The sequence below is a fragment of the Nyctibius grandis genome, chromosome 8 (genome assembly GCF_013368605.1).
Source record: "Nyctibius grandis isolate bNycGra1 chromosome 8, bNycGra1.pri, whole genome shotgun sequence".
NCBI classification, from domain to species: Eukaryota; Metazoa; Chordata; class Aves; order Nyctibiiformes; family Nyctibiidae; genus Nyctibius; species Nyctibius grandis.
Window position 1 is genome coordinate 484,119 of NC_090665.1, and position 23,726 is coordinate 507,844.

The following is a 23,726-nucleotide window of genomic DNA, read 5'->3' on the forward strand; positions in this document are numbered from 1 at the left end:
ATGGCACTAATAGTAACATAGATCTCCATCTGTTTGCCATTTACCTTTTATTTATCTGCTCATAATATATTTGATCACTTTCATCTCTGCCTTTATCTGTGTTTTCAAGGCTGCATTGGGGATAGTGTGGGTGGAGGAGCGTTCCAGCACTTCTTGTTGATTTCATTTAAAATTCAGATGAGGCTTGCTAACTTCATAAACCCTGGAGAGCTTAGATTTCTTCTAAATACGTTACTGTCTTCTGGTTTGCTCCCAAACTTTGTGAAAATACTGAAAAGCAAAATGCGTGGCAAAGCATGAGAGAATAAACCGAATGGAAGCTTCTGGGTCACTGTTTTTGGGGAGACATATTGCCCAAAACTAGTAATAAAATCTTCTAGTAAAATTAGGACTTTCTTAACTTTGTTTTCTCCTGTTTTATTTGGTTGCACGGCAGTCAGTCATTGTTTTCACAGGTTATTTCACAGTCATCTCTGGGATTGTTCCGAGTGGAACAGTGGTTCATTGGGGAGATCTGTGCCTTCTCTTCAGAGGGAGATTAAGAGAACCAAACAAGCCAAGTTCCTGTTCAGTGGGTGTAGGTAAACCTCAGTCTGACAGGCATGTGGTGCCCAATAAGTGAGTAGACTGCACAGCCTCCACGGAGGGGTGTTAACTTCGGTGAGGGTAGGGAGTGAAGGCAGGGAAGGATGGGGCTCGTGTAGGAAGGTATGTTCTGAGTTTGTGAAGACTCGTGTGTGCGTTTGCACCTAACTCTGCTGACCCCGCTCCTGTCTGTTCTGTGTTCTTGCTGCGGATATCATCCATCTAAGCCTCCTTAAATACGGACATGCAGCAAAATGAAGGTGTGTTGGTAGTGTGGTAGGAGACTGGTAATATTTCTACTGCGAAAGTAACTCCAGAAGAAGCTGGAACAGGGACGGATGTTCACCTGAAGTTGTTTCTGCTGGAGGTGGTCTGTTTCTTGTTTCAGTAGAGATTCTCAAGTGGTGGTTGTGAGGCCGCTGACTGAAATAGCAACATTTTAAACTTCAACAAAACAGCGATGCAAAAATTTTTTTGTGCTGGGGGAAGAGACACGTAGGGTTCTGGTGGTGACGAGGGTGTCGTGGTTTTAACCGGGCCAGCAGCCAAGTACCACGCAGTTGCACGCGTCCTCCCAGGGGATGGGGGAGAGAATCGGAAAGGTAAAGAGACTAATGAAATAAAAATAATAATAATGGCATATACAAACAAGTAATGCACAGTGCAGCTGCTCACCACCCACTGACCAGCGCCCAGCCTGTCCCTGGCTCATGATCCCAGAGGAGAGGAGTCCCAAACCAGCAATCCCAGAAGAGAGAGAACCGACTTCCCATCCAGCCCTTGTCTGTACACTGAGCATGATGTTGTGTGAATATCGCTTTGGCCAGTTTGGATCTGTCACTCTGGCTGTGCTCCCACCCCGCTTCTCGTGCACCTGCACGTTAGCAAAGCCTGGGAAGTTGAAAAGTCCTTGATCTCTTAGCAACAGCTAAAAGCATCAGTGTGTTATCAGCATTCTTCTCATACCAAATCCCACAGTAGATCCAAACCACAACACTGCTCTAGCTATGAAGAGAATTAGCTCTATCCCAGCCAAACCCAGGGCAGAGGGGACATACTAGCAAGTACATAAATTTTCTTTATTAAAAACGTGCTTCTCAGAACGATGGGACTTCTTAAATTGTCATTTCATTTTTTGCCTTTAAAACACTCTTTGCAGGATGAACTGACTGCTGTGAACGTGAAGCAAGGCTTCAGTAATCAGCCTGCCTTCTCTGGAGATGAGCATGGATCTGCTAGAAATATTGTCATTAATGCCTCAAAGGTAAGGCAGGGCTTTTCGGTCCGGGTATGCTCATTGAAACTGGAACCAAGCTGGCAGTGGTTGCACTTGGTTCGTGACTGCTTTGCTTTCTGGTTGGAAGTCTTCGTATTAAAGTTAATTACAGAACTAATATAGGGATGCTGAGCTGTGTTTCTGCTACCTGCTGTTATCAGTCTTCAGAGGAAAACATGGGTGCCAAACCCAAAACGTCACTAGCACACTTCATTGTAGAAGAAACATTAATTTTTGCTCCTTTGCTTTGCTTACAAAGGCAGCAGTGACTCCTTCCCTGAAAGTCCCCGGTGTTTACACATCTTTAACTTGCTTTGGTCTTGTGGATCTTTCATCAGGCTGTTTTCTGCCAGGAGAAACTGGTCACTGTGGTCCAGGTCCCTTGGGAATATATTTTTGGATTGTTTAGTGAAATTTAACTTGGTTCTCCTGTGTTTTTTTTGAGAGTCAAAGAAGAGTGAGATACAAAACAGCAATAAAAATCTCTAAAATATTAGTTACTATCCTACAAATTGAAAATAATAGCTTTTTAGGAAAAAAAAGCTTTCAGTATTTCTTTAAGAGATCTGTCCAGGTTCATGTACTCTTTTTTTTTTTTTTCCTGTTGGAGAAGCAGGAAGAAATGGCTTTGAAGGATAATGTTATCAAGAAGCTTATGCAAATGTTTTCAGACAAAGTAATTTCCTGCTGCTTGGCTCTTAAAATATATAATTTTTTACGGCTTATTGGAAAATGTGAATTTACTTGTACAGTGATGCTCTTTTATTTTAGCAGAAGAGATATAAGTAAATAACAGGGTTGCTGTTGTTGAAATGTTAAAGGTTTTCCTCCTACATTCTTCTGATTTTATTTTTTAGAGTTGCTACCTGCAGGCACTTTCTGTCTTATATTTTAATTATTTGTGTTTTGGCTGCTCAACATAACTGTTTGCAAAGTAAAACAGAAATTCACAAGGAAGTGCTTATAGTTATTTGGAAGATTTAAGTGTAGAATTACCAAGATAAGTTCAGTATCTCCTAAAAGGTTTTCATAGATTTTAAAATTACCCAACTATGAATGTATTTATTAGAAAATCAAACATTTTATTCTTACTGACAGGCCTAAAAATTAATTTCTATTATAGTAATTTTGAAAAGTAAATAAGCTTACATGGGAAGTAAACCCTCTATTGGGCTTCTTTCTGCTCTTTTGGGGTTGAAGGTACTGGGGAAGCAAATCTTAGGTAGCTTTTGATCCTGGAGGTATCCGGTGGCAGGGGAGGTGTTCTGCATAGAAGGCAGAACAGTTCCTGTCTTACCCCAATCTTTGCAGTTTTGCCTGCTGTAACTGATGATGGAAAGACGCAGAGGTGGTGCACGGGTGTGTAATGGTGAACCCCCATCTCCTCGCTGCAGGGCATTGCAGTGTGATCTCCTTAGATCGATAGCCTGGGCTAGAGGGATGGCTCCATCTATGCAGATGGAAATCCTTTGTGCATTAATGGACAGTAGATGCTTGCTTACTGCGCTCTCATATATGTTTTGCTTTCTTTTCCCCCCAGATTGGTGCTTACTTTAGCAGCATATTAGCGGAAAAGCTAAAACTTAACACTTTCCAGGACACAGGGAAGAAGAAACCACAAGTAAATGCCAAAGACAACTACTGGCTGGTTACTGCTCGGTCGCAGAGTGCAATTCACAACTGGTTCACAGATTTAGCAGGAAGCAAACCACTGACTCTCCTAGCAAAAAAGGTATCAGAATACTCCTATTTCTTGGCTGTTGGATTGTACTGAATTGGGCTATAAGAACATTTCTGAACGTGCTGGATGTGGAGCAGTGCTGGAGGCAGCTGCTGCTCTGCAGCGTGTTCCCTCTCTGCAAGGAGGGTGCCTGGGCAAGGGGGAACTTCTGATCTGGGTGGTAAAAAGTTCCTTTGAGTGACTGTATTTTAGCTCAGGCATGTTTATCTCCTTGACAGCCAGGTTCTTTGCCTGTGTGCTTCACTTCAAGGGACTCTCTTTCAAGCAGAGGAACAGTTTACGGAAATTCTCATGTCTAGCAAGGAAATAATTGGCTAGGAAGTCAATGCATTCTGAAAAGAACCTGCTTGCTAACTCCAACCTCTTTGCACACTCTTCACATTTAAATTTGTATTAACAATCTTTGTTAAACAGTCTTTTAGTTACATTCTTGTTTAAGTTTGCAATTGAGTAGAAGAATTCTTGCTACTCTGTAGCAGTCTGTGTAACTGGAAAAGGCAACTTTGAGCTATCTTTTTGGATACTGCATGCTGTTAGGAACAGCAGTACAAGATAAATTAAAGTGGTCATTAAAACTCATCAAGGTAGTGTCTAGCACACAGTAACGAAGGTGCTGTTATTCAAGCCTTTCTCCTGAAGCTCTGTGTGTCTACACGACAGGTGCTGTTAGTGTGGTGGGTTCGGGGTTGGTGAAGCGGTCTGCTCTAACTTGCTTCCCCTTTCGTTTCAGGTCCCTATTCTCAGTAAAAAAGAAGATGTTTTTGCTTACTTAGCAAAATATTCTGTGCCACTGCTGCGAGCGGCATGGCTGATCAAAATGACATGTGCCTACTACGCTGCTATTTCTGAAGCCAAAATCAAGAAACGCCAGGCCACTGACCCAAATATTGGTAAATAAACATCTCTAATGTCTAAGTACATAGTAATAGCTGGAGGGGCTGGCTGCTCTTGTTCATGGCTTTGGTGTTGCTAGGTGTCCAGAGAGGAATCTTTGTAGTGGGAAGGGGAATAAAAATTCTTCTAAATCAGTTTCGCTTAGAAATGTGTGTCAGAGTACAAAGAGCCACGCAGCATAAATACTGCCCTGTTGGCTGCTTCTCCTCCCAGCTGATTCCTTCCTAAACCTCCAGGCGCAGCATCTGGGGAGATGACTGTGCTGCATCTCCACCACCGACACCCCTCTGTGGGGCTGGCAGGAGTGGCAAAGGCTGTGCTGAGATAATGTTACCAGGGAGTCAACAGAACTGCTAATTTAGAAAGCCTGGAATGAAACGTGAATTTCAAAGCTTATTTATTAGAACATAGGTGGCAATGTATGTATTGTAAGTACTAACCTTAAATGACACTGTCTGGCACCAAGCCAGCGGGCCAAGCAGTGAACACCTTTAAGGTGTTCAAAGGTACTTTAACTATTATCAGAGTTGTAGTTTTACTCTCACAGTTTACATCTGTTACCTCCAGCTCTCCTGCTGTCTGGAATGAACATTTTCCTTCTTTGTCCTCACAATAACTATGCTCAGAGCAGACAATTCCACTGCTATTTAGCAGCATCTCTGTACTGCTGTGAGAAATGTCTACTTCCTCCTGCCAGCTTGTTCTGCTGCTTTCAAACTTTGCTTTGTGTCTTTTTTTATTTGTAGACTCGTAACACTCATTTTCACTCTAAGTTCCTAGTTAAAGCCCCAAAAGTATATTTTCTGTTTTCTAGCAAACATCCTGTGTTTGTTCTTTGGTGATAATTTAAAAAAATATTTTTAAAAATCAGTCTGATTTTTAGAGACAGTGAGCAAGGGGGAGGCAAGGTGTGGCTGGCAGGAAGGACAAGAGGCACCTGCCCAGGTATCAAGTCAGGTTGGTGCCTCCGTTGGTGTATGGACCCTGGGAGTCTGCCATGCTGGGGTTAGCTTGTCTGTAGTGAGGTCAGTGCTGTTTTGGGGGGGGATTAGCATGGTTCCCCACTCTTCCTTCTGACACGGGATGGGGTCAGGCCCCTTTGAGCTGTTTTGCCACTACCAAGCAGGGCTGCGTGACTCGCTCTTGCCTTTTCTCAAATTCCCCTTCTGTCCTTCGCACCAAGGGAAGCTGGAACAGCCCCTCTCTCCAGCCTCTTGGCTTGTCTTCCCTCTCCTGTTGAATGACGTAAGCATTTTTGGGGGTAGACTCTAGCAGGAGGCTCGGAGCAGGCTGATTGCTTTCCTAATCTGGTGTAAGTATCTCTGCTCGTGATAAGAGAATACGTGTAGGGGACTGAAATGGTGATGCTGTGCACCAAGACTGGGGCTGTTCCTTGGGAAGCGTACTCAAGGTGTAGTTAAAACAAACACCCTCCTTCTTGGTAGTCTGGGAATGGGAGAGAAAGGGGAGTAAAGAGGAGGTGAGGAAAGCTAAGGCTGTCCACTCTGTTGCGATAAATCGATCTAGACCTAGTTTGCTCTGGCTAGGAGTGGTAGCTCTGTAAAATAAAAGGACTTGATGCTTCCTGGGAAGGTGCGAGGCAGTCGCGTGTGTTGTGGGGTAGGCAGGCAAGTACTCCTGCTCCGGCTGTGCTTTGGGCTGGCACCGTGCTGACACCTGCTTCACGGCGAGGGTGAACGAAGCCAGTGAGAGCATCAGTGGGCTGAGGTGCCCATGGCTTTTACCAGTGAGTATGCTGAGCTGGCTTACTGGGGATTACAGCCCCTGTCCAAATTCCCTGGTTTGCAGAGCTTGTTGAGAGCTTTTTGGGAAGTAGTTTGCTGCGTGTTACTGAGCAGCCTTTGACAGTTCCCAAAAGGTTTTATATCTGTCCCTCAGGTGACAGAAGGCAGTTGCATTGTTTCTAACTCAGTGGCACAGACATACTGGTAATTGCTTTGGGAAAGTTATTGTTTCATACTGGCACATGAGATAAGTTTGAAGTAGTGGATTTGGAATTGTTTTTCCAGAAGCGAGCGAATGTTTGAAGCAAATGTAGTTAAACTGCTCTGTGAAAACACTGAAACCCACTAGCTTCACCCAGAAATTTCAGTCGATTTGGATAGAAAAGCGTTCAACATATAGTCTGTGTATGTTGACAGAGCTGCCAGTTACAAATGCAAAGGGAAACAGGAATGAATGCGCTAGCTGCAGTCTGAGGTGGGTAGTAAACAGCGAAAAGAGTTGTGTTTGAGAGTGGTAGTTCCTGTAACTGACAGTAAACAGGCTCAGGTTGTCAAAGCAACTGCGTTATGTATTCATAAGAGCGCGCTCTTCTGAAATATGCTGCATGCTGATTAAATACAGCCCTGTCAGTGTTTGTCTGAGATACTAACGAATATCCTTGGTATTTGTAACTTCCTTACAATTCCCCTTTTCCCAAAGCTTTATGTATATGACCACGCAAGTTTACTTTTGTTCACTCGTTTCTCCAAGTTATGCTAAATACAGAATCGCTGCTGAAGCAGAGAGAAAAGCTGATCATTTTTAGTGTGTTTGTGTGTTTGCTGAACAGCACCTACTGACTTACCTAGGACAAAGGAAAGACGACCAGTCTTACTGGCAGACCTCTGCACTGTGCTGGTCACTCTGACCTGAGAAACTGCTCCTGAGCTTCTGCGTTCCTGTCAGAGTGAAAATGTGGAGGAGTTGTCTGTTTCAGAGTGATTGTAGAAAGAACAGTTTTATGTGCCATTGCTCGTGCAAAGTCCTGCTGAGTTTTATGTTGGCTGTGTTTGGAGGGGAAAGGAAGAGAGGAATAAAGGTCTGGAGGGAAGGCAGTAATGAAGTATACTTGTTTTATCTGTTTCAAGGCTGTTTTGTGGCTGAATGCTGAAATCTGATGAAGGAGACAGGTGATTCCCTGGAGGCATACCTCGTGTCGGTGCTTTTTACATCATGCTGAGCTAGCTGGCTGCTTGCCCGCTTAACAGTGTCTGTGCTTTGAGACCGGTGCACAGGAGGGGCCCCTAAGCAGCCCATTAACTCACCGTAGGTGCTGCATTATGCAGCTGTGGGTTAATGTTTTGGAAGAATATTTTTGATGACAAAGGCGATATAAGTTTGCTTCAATTCTTGCTGTGAAAGAAACCTTTTATCACCTGAAGTGTTCTAACTGTAAACTTATTTTGTAGAATGGACTCAAATTATAACTCGATACCTTCGAGAGCAGCTGGCAAAGGTTGCGGAGTTCTATCATGTGGCTTCCAGCCAAGGCAGCAGCTCTGCAGTGATGCCTCCAGAGGTGGAACAAGCCCTGAAGCAGTGGGAATATAATGAAAAATTGTCATTTTATATGTTTCAGGTAATACTTTAAGAAGTGCATGGATTTTTTTTTTTGAGGTTACGACTCTTGGAAAGTTCAGTTTTAGAACTTAGTGGTATCTTTTGTCACAAGACTTGCATAAATGGCAAATGCTAATTCATTTTAAAGATTTGCTTGCTGAAAAAGCTTTGATTTGCTTAATGTGTTTGATTGCGATTGCACCAATGTACTTAATTATTCCATCTCTTCTATGTTATCCCACCTTTTAAGAGTGTTTTTAATGGTTGTGGATCAGGTGGTTGAGGGTCTCGGTAGCTCTGGGCTGACACAGGTTATGAGAGCTAAACCCGAAACAAAATAACACTTGTAGTTACACACCTTCTTATTGAGTGCTCCCAGTTAATGTGTGATGTGTTGTTTTAAATCCTTTAAGGAAGGAATGCTCGAGAGACACGAGTATTTGACATGGATACTGGATGTTTTGGAAAAAATCAGACCCACTGATGATGATCTTCTTAAGCTGTTGTTGCCACTGATGTTGCAGGTATAGGCATGTTTTAAAGCCAGAATCAATACGAGCGTGACTGATACAGGTTAAATGATTTTAGTATTTGCAGTGCTAAAATCTATATAAACGTTTTTACTTAGGACGTTTAGGGAAATATATTGCATGGTGCATGTTTGGAATTTATAAACACCTTTAAAATGTTCATGCTTTATAATCCTTAACTTGAATTGGTAAAAGGATTCTGTTACTGTAACTGGTCCTGGAGGGCAGATGAAATTTTTGAGACAGAAGTATAGATTTGTGTTTGAGCTGCTCTTTTTTAACTTCTGGACTCTTAAATGTTTGGGGTGATCCCTTCTGGTTTATGCATGTCCAATGTTAGATAGTTAAAGAAAATGAATATTTGGAGTAGACTGTGTAGTAAACTATGCATTTTTCTAAATTTCAGTACTCTGAAGAATTTGTTCAGTCAGCTTACCTCTCCCGTCGCCTTGCTTATTTTTGTGCCAGACGCCTGTCTTTATTGCTAAGTGATGGTCCTAACCTTGTAGCAGCACACTCCCCTCATATGATTATTGGCCCAAGTAACCCTCCTCTGGCAGCCCCGAGCCCGACGGCCCCAGGTCCCGTGGTGAGCCCGGTACAGCTGGCCTGCTCGGATTTCCTCGCCTGCCCTCAACACCGCCCGCTGGTGTATGGACTTAGCTGTATGCTGCAGGTAGGCCAGTGCTCCTTTGCTCTTTGTTTTCAAGGCCATAACCATTCAGTTTATTGGAAAGAGAGTGGGTTTTGGGTGTGACAAGGTGTGCTGGTTGTGGTTTGAATGTCCATTAAAGGGTGAAGACTGAGTGGGTCTGGGGGGAGCGGGAGGGTGGATTCTCCACCCTGCTGGGATGGTGGAACCACCTGGAGAAGCTTGTGCTGCCCATGTGTCTGTCTGCACCTCTGCTGTGGGAAGGAGCGACTGGGACAGGCAAGCCTCCCTCTGCGATGGAGTGCTGCTGGGTGCAGTAATGCTCTGCACATCTCGTCACGTTCTCATCACCAGCGAGCCTGCGTGGTTCTGCTGGACCCCGAGTGTCTGCTGAGGGCAGCTGGACAGAAGACAGCACCACCCTGACTCCTGCAAGCTCTAACCTTTGAGGATTTCCTCGCTTCTTCCAGCTTGTCACTGATGCTTGGTGCCACTGCAGGCTGCTTCATTACGAGCAGTTTATGTTGCCTTATCAACTTCCACAGTTTTTGAAACCGTGGAACAGAAGAGACTGTTCACTTGCTCTTGTTGCTCGGCAATAGCAGAGTTGTCAAGAGAGTAATTAGTTTCTAAAAAAGGACTTGTATGATGAGCTGAGGTTGTTTGCCTTCCTGAGTGCTGACCTGGTGAGGCTTCCTCACACCCTCCTGCTGTTGTCTGTTCGGTTGTGTGTCTCTGGGGGTCACGCAGAGATGTCCTGGTGGTGGTACCAGGAGTATGCTGATGCTGGTGGGGTCACAAAATCACAGAACGGGTGAGGTTGGCAGGGACCTCTGCAGATGATGTTGTCCGCCCCCCCACTCAGGCAGGGTCAGCTAGGGCAGGCTCCCCAGGACCGTGTCCAGCTGGATTCTAACATCTCCACCACCTCTCTGGGCAACCTGTTCCAGTGCTGGGCCACCCCCATCGTAAAAGAGCACTTCATGGAGGTCTGCAGCTCCCACTCCGAGGGCTGCTGCTCTCCTGGAGGCAGCTGGGCTGTACGCAGGGAAGGCTCAGTCGGTGCTGCCCGAGGAAAGCAAGCAGGAGAGTACCCGCATCCCTCCCTCGGCTGAGGGTGTGTGGGTGAGGAGTCAGATCCCGTCTGGCTCTCAGCGTGCCGTGACTTTTTTCCTCTTGAGCATGGATGTGTCCTGGGAACGTCAGCGTTTGTCTCCATCCCGGGCTGCTGGGGGTGCCTGTGGACTCTGGCAGCTTCACAGCTTTTCTCTGCCAGCAGCACAGCTGGTCATCTGTCTGCTCGTCCTGTACAATTTGGGTTTGTGTATGTGTGTGTGTTTTCTCTGCTCTTTTTCTGCCCCTTTTGGTTGTGCTACCAGGTGGGTCCAGAGGACAGCCTGGCTTCAGACAAGCGCTCTGTCGTTTCAGAGGAGCATTCCTCTGGGCAACGTTTTTGTTAAGGTGCTGCTTTGTAATCCAGAACTGGACTGGGGGAGCTTCCCAAGAAGGAATCCAGCAGTCTCAAAAATAAACATCTATGAGATGAATCAACTTCCATCATTTTAGGTGATATTTAAGGTCTGACCCCAAAACATTAAAACCTTCTGCTTTTGCTCTGTGCAATACCCAGTGCCACAGGGTAATGGGTACCTGCTGACAAGCCGTTGTACGATGACTGCTGTGAAGCCTGTCAATGCAAAATCTCTTGAAGTAGATCTTAAGTTCATGGTGCATTTCGGTGACTCTTTTGTGCTTTAAAATCTTGACAGAAGAGTGGATTTTAATTAATTTCTTAAATTTTAATTTTTCACATGTAGCTTCTCTCTGTAAGCTGAACACCAAAATGACTTCTTTTTTCTAAAGCCCATTCACGTTTCACAGAAAGGATCTGACTGAAATTAACCTTTGGTGATGTTCTTTGATGGCGTTATGAAAGAAATACAAATGGGAATTGAACATGTATACATTTAAATAATGTCTTTTTAATAATGAAGAAGGAAAACAATATAGTAGTTGAATTTCCTCGAATGGATGTTTTAAATTGATGGTGCATAGGCCTTTTTGTTTCTTTCATGTAGTAGTTAGACCAAAAGTGATTCTGGTCTCGTGGACTCTCTTAATGTTGGTATTGTCTATCACACATGTTTAGAAAAAGGAATTACTTCTGTTTTGTACTATTGCTTGCAGACTGTAACTCTTTGTTGCCCAAGTGCCTTGGTGTGGAATTATTCCACAAATGAAAACAAGAACGTTAATCCAGGCTCACCTCTGGATTTACTTCAAGTTGCTCCATCCAGTTTACCTATGCCAGGTGGAAATTCAGCGTTTAATCAGCAGGTAAGCTTTGTCATTGTCAGCTCATTGAGATCAGTTTTATATCCCAAATAGTGATTTGTGATCATTAGCAGTACAGCCAAGTTAGATATTCCTGTAGGTCTAGTTTCAAGACTAGTGTTGTGCTAGTTTTTGGTGACCTTACTTAGCACTTCATTCAGGTACTGATTTTGTGAAAGTATCAGGAATTTGATTAATGTTCAGATGTTTTCTGTTATTAAACTGAAATCACTTTAAGATGTAAAATAGCAAATAAGAGGAAGCTTGGTGTACTGTATTGTGAGATGCTACTTTTCAGACACGCTGAAAATTAACTTTTGCTGGGTGGAATGTAAGGAAAAGATGTTTTATTGTACAGGATGAGTCATAACAGACGAAAACAGTTAAACAGAACGTACTTCAGTTTGTTGTTCTCAAATATAGGGAGTGTTGTGGAACACCACAGGGTACCTTGCTCCTGCTGAGAAAGCTGTCTCAAGCTTGAAATGAGAACTGAGACTTCCCACCACTAGCTAATCAGCAACTATCTTTTTTTTACAGGTTCGGGCAAAGATTTATGAAGTAGAACAGCAGATAAAACAAAGAGGTCGTGCTGTGGAGGTGCGGTGGTCTTTTGACAAGTGCCAGGAATCAACTGCAGGTAAGACAACTCAAAATGAAACAAATGTTGGGAGTTTTAGGGTTTACATCTGTTCCTCTTTGAGTATAATCCTGTTGCACCATGATTAATTCTAGTAATAGATTTGACAGATGGATGTAATGCGATGTCTTCCTGTGTAAACCTTTTTTTCCCCTCCTCTCTACCTCCCATCTCTAGGGGTGACCATCAGCCGAGTTTTGCACACCTTAGAAGTGTTGGACCGGCATTGTTTTGACAGATCAGATTCCAGCAATTCGATGGAGACACTTTATCATAAGATTTTCTGGGCAAATCAGAATAAAGATAACCAAGAGGTAATGGCTACATTCTCCTGTCCCATCATAATTTGTAGACAAAGGATTTTATTTTTACGTACGAGAATTCTGTGTGTGTATATATTTGATACAAAAGCTTTGTGTTTTCGTGGTGTATTTTTCTTTACTACTTGTTGTTTGGTTTCTTAGGAGAAAGCAGCTCTTTGCTGTTGTAATGGAATTCTTCCGTTCCACATACTGTAAACCTCATTTAGGAGAAATGATCTATCAAGGTTTTGTGCTTTGTTTTTTGGGTGCTGCCAAGTAAAATCCCAGATTATTGTTTGATAACACCTTTTACATCTATTGTAGAAACTAGTAAATTAATAGGTTAAGTATAATATATTCTAGAACTACATACTCTTATGTTTTTTGATATTTTCACCTGTGCTCCTAGAACTATTTTCAGAGATTCTGAAAAACTTTATCAGAGATCTTTTAACTTTTTACTTTTTTGGTGCAGATGATAATGTCACTGGGCCTGTGTATAATGTCAAAGTCTTGAGTTTCCTTGGAACGGGTTTGGGGAAAAGAAGAAATAACCAAGTTTAATAATACACTGTTGAAGTAAAATTTTAAAGTGGAAGGTGTTAGTGAATCTGTCATGGCTTCTCATGTTAATGTTTTAAAAACTGCTATGTAAATGACTTGTTTTATGAATACACCTGTTTTCTGTTTGTGACTATATGTTCTCAATGATTGACGGTCATAATTCAAGACCTTCTATTGCACAGAAATGCTGCATAATAATTGCCAATCAGCATTTTAACGACTTTGCAATAAACAAGCAGAGTATAGTGTTGGAGGGCTAACATCTCTGGCAGTATTTCCAGAGAGATATACCTGCCAACAAACTCTGTATGTGAAGCTCAGAACTGGTGGGCAGGAGTGAAATGCTTGCCAGAGGTATCTTGGTATTTCAAATACACTATTATGGTAATGAGAAGGAAACAGTGGAAGGAGAGCTGTTCTGCAGGCAGATGAAGTTGTTGAAAGTTTTTAACCCTAATGCTTGGATGAAATCAGGAGTTCAACACACAAGTTTTTTTTTATTTTTAAAATGGGAAGGGTGTGATACGCTTTATTGTTCGAGTGCTGGCTTTTTGCTTTCATCTGCTTTTGGGGTCAGGTGATGTGGTTCTGTGCAGTTGTATTTATATCTTTTTTCCTCCTCCCTGTCTGTATTCCAAAAAGTTTTTCCGACTTCCAGCTATGATTGTACTAACAAACCATTTCTTTTTTTCAAAAGGAGTGTTGGTAGGGAGACTTCTGAAAGTAAGGTTATTATTCTGTCTTACTATAGGTTGTCTGCTGCTGTTGCCTTTGTTGTTTGGTACTTCATGACTTGAGGTTGGGTTGCCTTGAAAACATGCCCGTTTTGGCATTTCAAAAGCTCTCTTAAAGATGTGCTCCCCAGATCTGGGTATCAAACATTTTTATGAAGGTCTGTCTGGTTCATTTGCAGGGCTGCCTGTCTTCTAATGGCATGACATTTTAGTCTGAGATGAAGAGTGCTGAGTAGGAATAAAGCGTTATCATACGTAAGTGACGATGTGCCTGTGTTCGCACAGTAGTCACACGAGACAGCAGGGAGAGCAGAAGCAAAGAAGATGCCAGCTTCTTGCTGAGAGAAGAAAACTTAACTTTGAAAGTTTCAGTCTTACTTTACTGGGTCTGGAGCTGGTATGAAATTAAACTTTTAAATTATCTGCAGCTTCTCAACCTCCTCTGGAGTTTTAAAGACTGTTGTTGTAGGCTTGAGCTTAACTTTTGGCAGCTAGACACGAGGTTGCCTTGGCACACTGAGTGCCCGATGGGTGGTACTGGTGCGTTTTGATGTTTGAACTTCCAAAGTTACGTTTGAGTCACCAGTGTAGTGTTTAGCTGCTTACCCCGGGCAGGCTGGTGGTGATCACCCCGTGGCCCGGGCAGGCTGGTGGTGGTCACCCGTGGCCGGTGAAGCCCTGCCCGCGCCCGGCGCAGGGCTGCGGAGCCACCAGACGGCCGCTGGATGTCGGTGCCTCCCCGCACCAGCTGCGCCGTTCAGCCCACAAGGATGCCTCCACATGCGATGCTGTTTGTCTGTTTTTGTCTCTGTTTCCTTCCCCCTTAATAAACTGAGGCTGTTTTTTCTTAGCAGAAAAGGCCATGAGTTATGAGGCCGTGTGGTTGGCATGACTCTTTAACTTGGCAGTCTCCTGTGTAGAAAAACACGATTTGGTTGAGTATCGCTTGAAATACACCTGGGCAGTGGGAGGGATACCTCGTAAATGAAACTTCATACTGGTGTTTTCTAGCTAGTATGCAGTAGGGAATGGATGAAGGGAGAGAGCAGTTGGTTTTTAAGGACTGATACTGAATTTGTTGAAATCATTATGTAGAATCTTGAAACTTCACGGATATTTGTGCACTCGTACTGCTTTTAAAGTTTAAGTCTCTCTTATTTAGGTCTTATTTCTTATGTTTCTTCGAAGTCCAACTGAATCTTTGAAGTCCAATCCTGAATTCTTAGGATGCCAAGAGATGTTTTTTCATTTTAGAGAGACAAAGTCCTGTTTTGAGCTTGGTTCTCACGAAGAGGGCTTGTTACAAATGCAGAGAGTGGATATTTGTCTTTCTGAGATCACTTTGCTGGAAATGAAACAAACAAACAAAAAATCCCCGACCCCGCTGTGTCTGTGGGAAAGGAGGTCTGGCGATGCCCTTTTAGTAAGCTGCAATTGAACAGTTTGTTATGGTGTGAGGGACCCGAATCTGAGTGTGTGGAGATGCGTGACGGGTAAGAGAGACGAGATGAGCACAACAAAATGGATTGAAATCTCTACAGAATCAGAGTCTATTTCCACAAGCACTGAGAGAATAGAGCATGCTCTGAGCGTGCTTGTAATACTTTAAATAAAGCAGTTAGCATTAGTGCAGCTGCTCGATTTGCTCTACCTGTCTAAAGCTTGTTAGTGTGGGTATTTTCACCTGTTATTATTTCAGTAAATCACCTAGGTGTCAACGGGAGTTAAAGTACAAAATCTCTCCGGAAGGGAAAAATTTCTTCTGTGACTTAAATAACTGATGAGGTTCTTAAAAAGAACACACAACTTGGTGGTTTTTTTTTTGGTGTCAGGGCATCTAGGTGATTTAAAAACCCCAGACTTTTGAGGACAGAGCTTCCCCTGGCCCGAGGGAGTTGCGGTTCCTGCCCACCCACGACTGTTCTCTGCTCCAGCACCTTATGTCTTGTCTTCCCTACGAAACGTAGTCATTAAGTAACGTGTGAGCTGATCTTTTTGTTCTGCCCCTGAAATTTTACGGGTACAAGTGTGATCTTAATGCTACTTTTCAAGGCCTTAGTTTGAGCCCCTCTGAAATGTGGTCTGGGCTCTTCCAGGCCAGACCACCTGCAGATACAAGATCCCAGACAAATCCAGAACAGGTTCTTCTGAGCGGTGTTACTTCGCTGTGTTCTTAGCACACTGAAGCAAACCCGGTGTGGGGAGGGAGGAAATGGTGAGGTGCAGCTCTGGTGGGGCAGCGCAGGGAGGGAGGAAGCCGTGCAGGGCGCAGCGGGGCCGGGAGCTCCCACGGCGTTGCCGGCGTCTGGGCCGCGGCTGCCCCGGCTCCCAGCGGCAGCACGGCCCTGCCCGCGCTCAGCAGAGCAGCGAGCACGCGGTGCTGGAGTTCCCAGCCTTGGACTAACTCGTTTCCCAGTTTGTGGCTCTGCAGATGGGCTGTGGGTTGTTTAGAGTAGCCTTCCACCGCCTGTGTGCTGCTGCAGAGGCGTGCTTGCTGCAGGGGCTGGGGGTAACTGTCTATATTGCGGGGACTTGGTACAACTTCCAATGTGTTTGTTATTTTCAGTCAAAACCAAAATAAAGTATTGGATGGTTCGACACCTTGACTTTACTTTCCTCTGCTGCTGCAGGGCTCTGTTCCAAGAGCCCAGCGTATGGGAATGGCTCTGGTGATGCCAACTTGCCCAACAGAAGCCTGCGTCAGGGGGTTCAAATAATTACCTGCACTCACATAACTTTTCCTTAGTTGCTGCAGGTGTCAGCTCCTGAGAACCAAACTCCCTGCTTTTAGGCACTTAGAAGTGGTGGGGTTGAAGTTCTTAGGTGGGTAAACACCTTGATGTTTCAAGTATTTATGGTGGGCTTTTTTCCCTTCAAAAGAGGTTGCGTTCTGCATATATGTGACACTGCAGGATCAATGCTGTGACTTTTAAGGTGTGTAATCACTTCTGGGTGTTTGGGTTTGATGATGTTGGATTCTACATCTCTGAAAATGTAGTTCTGCTTTTTATAGGCGTAGAACTGGGAAGTTATTTTTATATTGTTGCACTAATAAATATCACAGTGTTGGCAGATGACTTGTTTAGAAACGGAATTAACTGTCTGCGTTTTCTTAACTTAGCGCTGTCTCTTCATAGTTGTTTAACACCACCTCCACCCCTCCCACCTGAAAAAAACAGATTGTCCCTTGAAAATAAGCTGCTTGAAGCAGATCAGCCGTTCTGTGAAATCTCCTGAAGTTTGGGTAGAACAGAGAAGGAATTAATCTGTAGTTAATTTATGTAGACCTCGGTGCGGTCCTGACCAGGATAATTTCATGTTATGTTCTTGAGTTGCACAAATGTCTGTCCTTCATTTATCCCTTTTGTTAAGAGAATTTTAATACAGAGCTACACATGGAAGTGGTGTTCAAAAGTAAGAATTCACAGCATTTCTCCAAATAACTGAAATAACACCCAGCTTTAACAGAAAAAGGTCGGCTTGCCCTGGGTTTTCTCTTTCCTTTGGGCTATCAAATAAGTCAATTATGCAATCTTTAGTTAAAAAAAAAAAAGACAGTGACTGTTGCTGGTTTAATACCTAAACCTCTAAGTGTGCAATTTGCTGTTGATCACGATGTTGTTTAGTTTCCACTGCGCTCACTTTCAATGAGCTTCATGAAAGATTGCAAACCAAAACCAAACAGGAAGGAAATGTGCTCGGGTAGGTGAGCCTTAGCCCTTGGTGGTGGGCAGCTGGGTGTGCCCTTCAGACGAGGTGCCCTCATGTACCTCAGTGCCTGCCTGCGTGCTGGTGATGTTTGCACAGTGTGTGTATTCCTTGGAGGAAAAGCACCCTCGTTTCTCTCAAGTGGGAAATAATTGAAAGCCAAAAAATTAGCTTTCTTCTTCTACAATTTGTCATTTCCCAAAACCACCTAAGCTCCTTTCTTTAGGCCAGAACAAAAGCATGTAGGAACACTTTCATAACCATATTCTCCTTCAGAAGTACCCCATGTAAGTCTTCCTTTAAATGTCTCTTGCCAGGATTTCCCCCCCTGTTTGCCCCAGCACAGGGAGCTCTGGCCTTCGGCGTTAGTGCCCCATTGCCTCACCTCTTCAAGGCTTTCCTTCTCTGCTCTTCTGAAGGGATCCAGTTGAGGGAGCGTCCCCTGCCCCTTGCTTGAGAAGATAAGATGCTGGTCCATCCTGTAGGAGGGCGAGGGAGGTCCTGTGCTGGGGTCCCCGGGATGCTGCAGGTTGGGGTGCGGTGTGGGCGCAGCTTCAGGGAACGGGTGACCTGACGTGCTTTGCCTGAGCTCTGCGGTGGTGTCTCCTGCTTGAGATACAGAAGCACTTGGGTTTTTTGCTGGCATGGTTTCTCTTGGTAGCATAAAGGGAAAGAAGTTGGTGTGAAGATCAGACTCCTTCAGGTGTTCTGCATTGCCTCCAAAAGGATGTAGTATCCATACTTGTGGTGTTGGCTGACTGCATCTAACCACAACAGTGGTGACGTTGCCGTGTCGCTTCATTTGGGTGAGAGAAATCCATTCTCCCCTCTTCCCTCCACTCCCCCACCCCTAGTCATTTGGTATCTCTTGCTCGCCCATTGAATCATGTTTACAGGAAACTTCTCTGTGATGTGTGCGTGTACACACCAGCCTGGTGTAGCGTAGCGTTGTGTTTTGGTGTCTGTGGAGGAGGACTGGGATGGCTTTGCAGTGGTAACTCTCATGCTTGTGGGTCTGTAGTTCCTAATCACTCTGAAAAAAGTACTCGCTTTCTGAGGGTGCCGTGCTTGACTCTCGCCCTTCTGATGTTGACCTGTAAGTGTATCCCCACTAATCGTGGGGGAAGAAGAAAAATCACATCTGCTTAATTTGCAGGTTGATCTTAGGTGTAAGTGTTCAGAGATGGGAGTGAGGAGGCTCAGCAGATCCAGTTCAGTAGCACACAAGAAGAAAATACCTCCAGACTGTGTGTGGTTAGTGGGAACAGAGGGTGGGTGAGCACTCAGCAGATATAAGCATACCATATCCCATTGCTAGTCCGTAAATATGGATTTTCTAAAGATGTACACTTTCTTAGGTCAGAAATAAATTGAGCTTTGGGGAGTTTTTTGACCTTGGTTGTCTGATAGATACACCTTTAGAGGTTAGGGGTTTTTTGTTTTGTTTTTTTTTTTTAATGCGTCAGTGGGGTGTAAATAATGGTCTGGAAACAGGCGGAGGAGGTTTGGAAGAATTAATGTAAGGGAAGCGTAAATTCTGTGTGGTTAGCTGGGCTCAGAGGCTCTGTGTGGTGTGCGTTTCCTGTTTCTCTTGCTCATAAAGCAGATCACCCCTTTCTGTGTTTGTGAAGCAACATTACGATAAAGGAAAACGTGGATTTGAGTATCAGCAGTGTGAAAACTGAGATTTCCCTCTTTGGCTTCCAGATTGTATTTAATATGAAAACACTATGAATAAAGCGAACGTTTGCATCTGTCAGTACTAAACAACAAAACCCAGCTTTTGCCTTCATCCCCCAGACCACTGGTTGCTGTGTGCTGAGAAACAAGCCCGTTGGCTGTGTGGGTGAAATGGTTTTCTGTCTCTGTTCTTGCCCTGCGCAGGGAGCCCCGAACGACGAGGCTGTGGTAACGCTGCTCTGCGAGTGGGCTGTGAGCTGCAAACGGTCCGGCAAGCACCGGGCCATGGCTGTAGCCAAGCTCCTGGAGAAGAGGCAAGCAGAAATTGAAGCAGAAGTAAGTTATTTCTACTTGTAGAGCAGTGTGAACAGTGTGCTTAAAAAGTAAGATATTTGTAAGGAAACATCACTTTAATCTCTTCTCATTACAAAACAAGCAAGTTTGGCGTTCGGAGCCCTGGGGATTTTTGTCATCAATTTACAATTTTTAAATTCTAGATAAATTTAAAATGAAAAAGCATTCTATTTAAGATAAGAAGAAATTGCAACCTCACTCAGAATCCTGTGTGTTAGCTGAGTTATGTCTCTTTGTTTGAAGTGTTTTACTTCTGTGAACTACTTGTCCCGACGAAGGGGTGCCCCAGTAGCTGGAGTCCCTTAAGGGGGGTGTGGGCCTGGCTGGTGGGGCAGGGCTGTTCAGCGGGTGGGGGACTCTGGGAAGGCTCCAAAACGAAGATCCACTTTGAGGCAAAACTTTAAACCTTGCATTCTGTAGAAGCCCTTTGTTTTCAGGGGAAGTGAAACGTTTCACTGGAGAAGCAGGATGCTGCAGTGACGTCTTTGGTGTGACCTGTTGTCTGTCGTGGCAGATGATGGTACATGTCTCAGGCATTCCTTGTCAATAACTAATCCACAGTGATTAACTAACACCTTAGCAATAACCAAACTAGGTAATGGGGAAAACCTGTTGTTCTAGAGCAAGTCTGGATGTTATGAAGAGGTGGGAAACAACCACATGTAGAGTTGCCTCAGACGCAAATTGTGGGAATATTATATGCACTTGTGTGTAGATATATGCTTTTTTATTTATTTAACTGTGCAGAGATGTGGTGAATCTGAAGTCCTAGATGAAAAGGAATCTCTGTCTTCAGCCTCCTTGACGGGTTCCAGTCTTCCTGTTTTTCAGAATGTCCTGCTAAGGTTTTTAGATACACAAGCTCCCTCATTATGTGAGTATTAACTAATTTATATTCCAAACTAGGTCAGAAGTAACTGTCTGGCTGCTGAAGTTACTGCTTTGCTGTAGCAGGTGTTTCACAGTTTCCATGATGCTCTATTTTCATACGCACATTTTTTTTAAATCTCCTGTCTTGCTATAGGATCTTTCTGTGATTTTTATTTCTTTCTTTTCACAAAAGGAAAACTGGCAGAAACTATGTTTATGTCTGTTTAAGCTGTAAGAGATTTGGGGAGATTACTTGCTCCGTATGCACATTTAACATCAAACACTCACCTCTCTCTGACACATCCACATTCGAAGTGACTGACTGGGAAATTACACACAAGTGTTGAAGTTGAAAGCTGTTAGCTGACAAATAGGGGCTTGAAAAAAGAATCTTTGTTCATTGGAGGTTGCTTTATGAAATGTCTTGGTCTAATAAAGCTGCCTGATATTGTAGCTTGTGTTTCTGGTATTTTAAGTACTGCTAGTTAAGTGTTTTTGTTGGAATGAGAATTTCTAAATAGAAATAGTGTTATATATTGAACTAATTTGAATTTGTAGAGCGTAATTTGCTTTGAAATAAATGTTGATGATTTGGATTTGGTAGTTTTGTAGCTGGAGGTTTTGTTGCCCAGTAGGCTTGGCGTGGTATAGAGCTGTTTTCTGGTAACTGCAGCGTTGCAGACCTTTCTGTGGTACAGAACAAGGCAAATTAAATATAGCTGTGACAAACGAAAGCTTAATAACAACATTTTATATGTTGTATTTCTCTAGGCTTCACTTTGTCACTGCAAAATAACATGCCTTTATTTTAATAAACTTTTTCCTGATGTGTGTGAGCACGTTTATTAGGTAAAATACACTATGCTATCAAAATTTAATAAAACATCGATTTTTACATCTTGGAGGCCTGGCATGCAGAGATCTTGATTTCTCTGAAAATATTTTAAAAGGCTCAGTGTTAAGGATACAGAAGTTCTGTAGATAAGACAGTAACATTTACAATAGTAATAGAATTTGGGAGGAAAGGACAGCTGTTGGGTGGGCTGTTGTAATGCAAAGCTTCAGCTGTGGTTTTTCTTCCCACAAGGAATGTCCTTGCCCCCTTCACCCCTCCTTTTTAGTTTTTAGAAGTATCTGAACATTGTACTTAACTGCTGACACACACCCAGCTGGGACAGGTGTGCATGGGGTAGGATGCTCTGGAGTCCACCGCTGTCTGGAGCTGACAGCAAAGCACAGACACGCAAATTAGATGGGAAATGGTTTGTTCTGTGTAGACAGAGAGAAACCTGTGCAGGCTGTCCGAGACATTTTCAGTAGGCCTTTGAAATGAATTTGCTGGGTTTTGCAGTTTGGATAGCTGAAATTCAGATATTTTATAAGTTGAAACTACAGACTAACTTTTGTTTGTTTGGGTTTTTTTTTGTGGGTAGCTGACCCAAACAGTGACCATGAGAAGACAGAGTTTGTGAATTTGGTGCTGCTTTTTTCTGAATTCACTCGACACGATGTGTTCTCCCACGATGCGTACATGTGCACTTTGATATCCCGTGGAGACTTGTCAATCACTGCAGCTACTAGACCACGTTCACCTAATGGGGAGACTGTGGATGAACACTGTTCTAAGGATCACGATGTGAAACTGGAGGTAACGCTTCGTGCTATTTCTCCCGTGTTTGGTTCTCCGTTTTGTTAAATGTAGATTTTCACGGCAGCATTAGTATTTCAGATACGAGGTATTAAGTTTTTTAATCTGTGTCTCCTTGTCTCTTTCTCTCTCTTTGGGAAGACTGAAAGTGATCCCTTAGCTTCATCCTTGTAGATAGCTGTAAATATTGCTGTTTTAGTGTATACTGAACTGACAGTTCTCTGGTGATCTTGGGAGGAAGAAAAAGGCACAATGTGCACTTCCAAGTGTACGGTGGAAAAACTTATTTGCAGATGTGCTTTGATGAAGAGAAGGGAGAGCTTTAAGCAGGAGGGGTCGGTGGGGAGCCTGGCGTAAGCCCCACGTCCTCTGTGTAGCTGGGGCGTGTTGGCACAGCGCAGGCATGAGCGATGCGCAGCCTGGTAACCTGCTGGTAGACAATCAGGAGCCTACTGTGTGCCACTGATTGAAGACTCTGAAGCCAAACCTCTCACAACTCGTACGTGCACAGCCCAGGTGCCATCCCGAGTCTTCCATCAGATGAGCCATTCGTAACCTTCTTCAAAACTAGTGCAAGAGGAAGGCGATTTTAGACTCCAGACTGCAGACCACTTTTGTACTCATGTGATGAGATGGAGCCTGTTGTTCTGCTGCACCGTGCACGAGGAGCCTGTGGCCAGCTAAAGCATCCTCTTGTATTTCTTTTTGATTTCTTTTGTATATCTCTTACGTTGGTCTCATGGCCAAATTTGCCCTGAAACATAGGGGGTTTCTACAAGTTGCCTCTCATGGTACAGCAAAGTAGGAGATACGTCCTGAGAAGGTACAAGAGCCAGCGTCCCGTTCTGTAGGTGTACCTGGAGCAGAACTGCTCACGGGGATATACTGTAAAGTTGTGGTTCCCCCTTTGGCTCCTGCTCTTTTCTGTGCTTTTGTGGATTTAGGCTTGAGAAATACTTCTGTGAATTGAGGCTTACCATAAAGATGTAAAAGTCAGTGTCTGAACACTTCCTGCCATCAGCCCTTTTCCTAATTCTTAAATAGGTGGAATGCTTGGGTTTACATGTGATCAGTGAAATGGGTCTTCAATAAAATGTGACTGATGTTTGTTTTTTCTCTCTGGCAATTATTAGGATCATGGTATTATGGAACACATGGGCATTGACTCAGGCACCGCTAGTATTTTTGATGATGTAGACAAGAGTGACTTTAAGGCAGATTTTGGTGCGGAGTTTCCAGTAGGTTTAACTTTTGATTTTCTGCATGCCTTTGATGCCTGCATCTGCTGCTTGCTGAATGTCTCTCCACGCCCCTAGTGCCACCTTGCTCCTTCCATCGACAGCCCATGTCCTCTGGCATCCAGTCCCCGCCGTCTTCCATGTCAGTGCATCGCCTCGTTCTCTGCATCTCTGCTGTGTGACAACTTACTGCTTTTCTGTGCCTCCCCTGGTTGTCCACCTGCACGCACACTCCTCTCTCCCTCCTTCCTTCCTCCCCCTTGCCTCCAGCATATTCAGTGCTGTGCATGAAGCATGAATAAATACGCAGATTTACCCACTTCTTTGACATCGAGGAGCGCCAGATTGATGCCATTTGCTTTTCAAGTGACTGCTCTATGTCTTGGCTCTGTCTTCCAAATCTGCTCCCCCCTTTTTTTTCCTCACTGTTAGCCTGATTCTGCATTACTCTTGAACGTTCCAGTTTCTTCCCTTGGACTGGTCCTTGTTCTGTGTCCGCAGACTCCTGTGCCCAGACCCATCAGTGCAGATCCCTCATGGGATGTGGGGACCCTGTTTCTGCCCGACATCTGTCATGTCGGTGGTGTCAAGCATATCCATACCTGCCTGCAATGTCTCTTGTCACCTCCCA

The 23,726-nt window shown here is 44.0% G+C and overlaps 1 protein-coding gene across 1 annotated transcript in view; it reads left to right on the forward strand.

Annotated features, from left to right (window-relative positions):
• MED12L (mediator complex subunit 12L) overlaps positions 1–23,726 on the forward strand; it is a 119,219-nt gene that overhangs the window by 4,286 nt on the left and 91,207 nt on the right. The window contains 13 exon segments of the mRNA XM_068405779.1: positions 1,745–1,849; positions 3,402–3,593; positions 4,333–4,492; positions 7,691–7,860; positions 8,255–8,365; positions 8,778–9,047; positions 11,211–11,360; positions 11,898–11,997; positions 12,175–12,311; positions 19,190–19,321; positions 20,087–20,213; positions 21,643–21,857; positions 22,991–23,095. Of these exon segments, the coding sequence (XP_068261880.1) occupies positions 1,745–1,849; positions 3,402–3,593; positions 4,333–4,492; positions 7,691–7,860; positions 8,255–8,365; positions 8,778–9,047; positions 11,211–11,360; positions 11,898–11,997; positions 12,175–12,311; positions 19,190–19,321; positions 20,087–20,213; positions 21,643–21,857; positions 22,991–23,095 (1,974 nt within the window).